Source organism: Musca vetustissima, unplaced genomic scaffold, assembly GCF_032173495.1.
Source record: "Musca vetustissima isolate MV318-11 ecotype Yass unplaced genomic scaffold, APGP_CSIRO_Mvet_v1 utg542284, whole genome shotgun sequence".
Taxonomy (NCBI): Eukaryota; Metazoa; Arthropoda; class Insecta; order Diptera; family Muscidae; genus Musca; species Musca vetustissima.
This window is the reverse complement of record NW_026881144.1, coordinates 5,388-10,981: the sequence shown is the minus strand read 5'-3', so window position 1 is coordinate 10,981 and position 5,594 is coordinate 5,388. Positions and strand designations below refer to the sequence as shown.

The 5,594-nt window shown below is 31.9% G+C and overlaps 1 protein-coding gene across 1 annotated transcript; it reads left to right on the top strand.

The window, feature by feature from the left end:
• Positions 1-982: 982 nt before the first annotated feature.
• LOC133327181 (activating signal cointegrator 1 complex subunit 2 homolog) lies at positions 983-5,166 on the top strand (the record flags this gene model as incomplete). The annotated part of the gene is made up of 3 exons (XM_061535747.1): positions 983-1,409; positions 4,333-4,349; positions 4,740-5,166. Coding segments are annotated over 3 exons (871 nt in total), but the record flags the coding sequence as incomplete, so codon positions are not given.
• Between the last annotated feature and the right edge of the window lie 428 nt (positions 5,167-5,594).

Genomic DNA, 5,594 nt, shown 5'->3' with positions numbered 1-5,594 from the left:
TTCTCCTGAGGTGCGTGGAACATAATCAATTCCCGAATACTGCAACATAACCATTTGTGCAAAATGATTTAACAATTCTCGTTGCAGAAACAATGGCGCCATATGGTGGTTGACGATAAACAAAAACTAATATGGTTCATATGAACGATTCACTGAAAAGAGCTTGTGGAATAGTTCAGTAAATTTCATAAAAAAATTATAGTAATAGTTGGTTCCCGAACCTATAAAGCAATTCTGTAACATTTTTGCAGTTATCGACAAATATCGATAAAAGTAAAACACCAATTGTTCATATTATGGCATTACTTAAAACTCAACTAGTTCGTTCGACGTTTTCACCACAAAAGTAGAATACATGTATTTACATATATGAATGTTACCGACATACGTCGAACGTACAAAATTTCAAGTTGAACAATTTCAACTTTAACAGAACGCATTTTTAATTTTTTCCTTTTATGAAAATAAAAACAAAACAATGAAGAAATATGAAATTTCGAATGGAAACTTAAACTATTTGGATTCATTTAATAATTTTCAAATATTATTTTGCGGTTTGTATTATTCCCTTGAAGATATGGATTCGATGTATGTGGGTAATGCGGCCGTACACAACATTTTGCCATAGTGGGGAAGTTGAATATTTTTGTACGCTCCGTCGTATAATAGGTAACGTTATTAGAATAACATTTTTTGATAATATTGTTGTATGTGTCGATAGGGCTTTATTTACTAGTTTACATTAATAGTTAACTTACCGAATTTCGTTAATTAACGAAAATATAAGCAAATAAAAAATTAAATGTTATTGGTTATCCGTAAAGCGGTGTACACACTAGCACATTTGAATGACACTCTTGCCCAAATCATGTTTGTCATTCATCAGGCAATCTTTTTTCCCACAGTGGGACCTAACCTATTTTCCCCTTATATGTGATTTAAATCTGGTCACTGTAACATTAAACAAAATGACACCTGACAGAAATATCAAAACCCACCGAAGGAAGAGAACAATCCACAACAATCAACCTATCCACAAGAACAAGCACCTCAAAACCGTAACATTAAACAAAATGACACCTCACAGAAATATCAACACCCACCGAAGCAACAGAACAATCCCCAACAATCAACCTATCCACAAGAACAAGCACCTCAAAACCGTAACATTAAACAAAATGACACCTCACAGAAATATCAACACCCACCGAAGCAACAGAACAATCCACAACAAAAAGAACAACAGTGTAACCCCCCGCAAGAAGATCACCCTTCACAGCCGTATGAAAACCCACAAGAAAATCAGTTACATTCTCAGGAAGATCTGTGCAACAATCCCCCCAAGGCAACATCACAGCAACAACAAGAATGCCGCCCACAACAACAGGAAAACCCCATTATTTTAGAATGTACTGAGTACCGGAACAAAATAATAATTAATTAAACAATTTATTGAAATCCATTAATATAATATATAACATGAAGTTTTTTTAGTTGTCTTTTTTTAATTTGTATTTCTTAAATTTTAATATATTATATTTTCTTTTTATCATTCTTAATAAAAACTTAAAAAAATAAAAACTACTAAATATTCTATTAAAAGAGAATAGTCAGATAGGTATATGAAACTTGGTAGAAACATCTTCGATCCTCTTTTCCAAAATGCATACCACAAAGTGGTAGACCTCGTCATTTTCTATTTTCCCTTTTATGGAATTTAAGTCAGGCTACTGTGGACTTAAGAAAAGCTACAAAGGTTCCGAAAAATATCCTTTAAAATATACACCCCATAGATGGTCGTTGGAAATATTATTTCAAAATTTACACCCCATAGATGGTGGTTGGAAATATTATTTCAAAATTTACACCCCATAGATGGGTGTACGCCTTAGATGTTCCTAGAAAAAATATTCTTTACAAAATCTACGCCTTAAATGGTCGTTGGAAAAATATTCTTTAAAATATTCACGCCTCATATGGTCGTTGAAAAAAATAATCTTTAAAAAGAACCACTCCTATTTTGGTCCTTCAAAATATATTCTTTACAAAATCCACGCCTTTAATGGGCCTTGAAAAGATACTCTCTAATAAATCCACGCCTTAGATGGTCTTAGAAAAAAATAATATGACTTAGATGGTCGTTGAAAAAATATCCACACCATATATAGTCGTTGAAAAAATATTCATCAAAATATCCACGTCTTAGATTGTTGTTGAAAAAATATTCTTTAAAATATCAACACCTTTATTGGTCCTTACAAAATCCACGTCCTTAATGATTCTTGAAAATATATTCTTTACAAAATTACCGCCATAGATTGTCGTTGAAAAATGCTCTTTAAATAATTCGCACCTCAGATGGTCCTTGAAAAGATATTGTTTTAGAAATCCACAATATTCTTTACACAATTGAAACATATTCTTTACACAATTCACGCCTATATTTGGTCCTTGAAAAGATATTCTTTACAAAATTCACGCCTTTAATAGGCCTTGAAAACATATTCTCTAATAAATGCACGCCTTAGATGGTCTTAGAAAAAATATTCTTCATAAAATACACGCCTCAAAACATGCATGGCTTAAAAGCATCTACGCCATATGTAGTCGTTGAAAAAATATTCATTAAAATATCCACGCCTTAGATAGTTGTTGAAAAAATATTCTTTAGAATATCAACGCCTTGGTCCTTACAAATTCCACGTCTTTAATGATCCTTGAAAAGATATTCTTTAGAAAATTCACGCCATAGATGGTCCTTGAAAAAATGCTCTTTAAATAACGCGCACCTTAGATGGTCATTGAAAAGATATTCTTTCAGAAATCCACGCCGTTATTGGTCGTTGAAAAATATTCTATAATAAAAATTCGGCATTATTGTTCCTTGAAACAATTTTCTTTAAAAAATACACACCTTTTTTGGACACTTTTTGGAAAAAATATTCTCGTTGAAAAAAATATTCTTTAAAAAGAACCACTCCTATTTTGGTCCTTCAAAATATATTCTTTACAAAATCCACGCCTTTAATGGGCCTTGAAAAGATACTCTCTAATAAATCCACGCCTTAGATGGTCTTAGAAAAAAATAATATGACTTAGATGGTCGTTGAAAAGATATCCAAACCATATATAGTCGTTGAAAAAATATTCATCAAAATATCTACGCCATAGATTGTTGTTGAAAAAATATTCTTAAAAAAAATCAACACCTTTATTGGTCCTTACAAAATCCACGTCCTTAATGATTCTTGAAAATATATTCTTTACAAAATTACCGCCATAGATTGTCGTTGAAAAATGCTCTTTAAATAATTCGCACCTCAGATGGTCCTTGAAAAGATATTGTTTTAGAAATCCACAATATTCTTTACACAATTGAAACATATTCTTTACACAATTCACGCCTATATTTGGTCCTTGAAAAGATATTCTTTACAAAATTCACGCCTTTAATAGGCCTTGAAAACATATTCTCTAATAAATGCACGCCTTAAATGGTCTTAGAAAAAATATTCTTCATAAAATACACGCCTCAAAACATGCATGGCTTAAAAGCATCTACGCCATATGTAGTCGTTGAAAAAATATTCATTAAAATATCCACGCCTTAGATAGTTGTTGAAAAAATATTCTTTAGAATATCAACGCCTTGGTCCTTACAAATTCCACGTCTTTAATGATCCTTGAAAGGATATTCTTTAGAAAATTCACGCCATAGATGGTCCTTGAAAAAATGCTCTTTAAATAACGCGCACCTTAGATGGTCATTGAAAAGATATTCTTTCAGAAATCCACGCCGTTATTGGTCCTTGAAAAATATTCTATAATAAAAATTCGGCATTATTGTTCCTTGAAACAATTTATTTAAAAAATACACACCTTTTTTGGACACTTTTTGGAACGATTCACTGAAAAGAGCTTGTGGAATAGTTCAGTAAATTTCATAAAAAAATTATAGTAATAGTTGGTTCCCGAACCTATAAAGCAATTCTGTAACATTTTTGCAGTTATCGACAAATATCGATAAAAGTAAAACACCAATTGTTCATAATATGGCATTACTTAAAACTCAACTAGTTCGTTCGACGTTTTTCACCACAAAAGTAGAATACATGTATTTACATATATGAATGTTACCGACATACGTCGAACGTACAAAATTTCAAGTTGAACAATTTCAACTTTAACAGAACGCATTTTTAATTTTTTCCTTTTATGAAAATAAAAACAAAACAATGAAGAAATATGAAATTTCGAATGGAAACTTAAACTATTTGGATTCATTTAATAATTTTCAAATATTATTTTGCGGTTTGTATTATTCGCTTGAAGATATGGATTCGATGTATGTGGGTAATGCGGCCGTACACAACATTTTGCCATAGTGGGGAAGTTGAATATTTTTGTACGCTCCGTCGTATAATAGGTAACGTTATTAGAATAACATTTTTTGATAATATTGTTGTATGTGTCGATAGGGCTTTATTTACTAGTTTACATTAATAGTTAACTTACCGAATTTCGTTAATTAACGAAAATATAAGCAAATAAAAAATTAAATGTTATTGGTTATCCGTAAAGCGGTGTACACACTAGCACATTTGAATGACACTCTTGCCCAAATCATGTTTGTCATTCATCAGGCAATCTTTTTTCCCACAGTGGGACCTAACCTATTTTCCCCTTATATGTGATTTAAATCTGGTCACTGTAACATTAAACAAAATGACACCTCACAGAAATATCAAAACCCACCGAAGGAAGAGAACAATCCACAACAATCAACCTATCCACAAGAACAAGCACCTCAAAACCGTAACATTAAACAAAATGACACCTCACAGAAATATCAACACCCACCGAAGCAACAGAACAATCCACAACAATCAACCTATCCACAAGAACAAGCACCTCAAAACCGTAACATTAAACAAAATGACACCTCACAGAAATATCAACACCCACCGAAGCAACAGAACAATCCACAACAAAAAGAACAACAGTGTAACCCCCCGCAAGAAGATCACCCTTCACAGCCGTATGAAAACCCACAAGAAAATCAGTTGCATTCTCAGGAAGATCTGTGCAACAATCCCCCCCAAGCAACATCACAGCAACAACAAGAATGCCGCCCACAACAACAGGAAAAACCCATTATTTTAGAATGTACTGAGTACCGGAACAAAATAATAATTAATTAAACAATTTATTGAAATCCATTAATATAATATATAACATGAAGTTTTTTTAGTTGTCTTTTTTTAATTTGTATTTCTTAAATTTTAATATATTATATTTTCTTTTTATCATTCTTAATAAAAACTTAAAAAAATAAAAACTACTAAATATTCTATCAAAAGAGAAAGTCAGATAGGTATATGAAACTTGGTAGAAACATCTTCGATCCTCTTTTCCAAAATGCATACCACAAAGTGGTAGACCTCTTCATTTTCTATTTTCCCTTTTATGGAATTTAAGTCAGGCTACTGTGGACTTAAGAAAAGCTACAAAGGTTCCGGAAAAATTTGGCCCAGAAGCGTTTTCGATGTCCATTTTCATAAAAATATCCTTTAAAATATACACCCCATAGATGG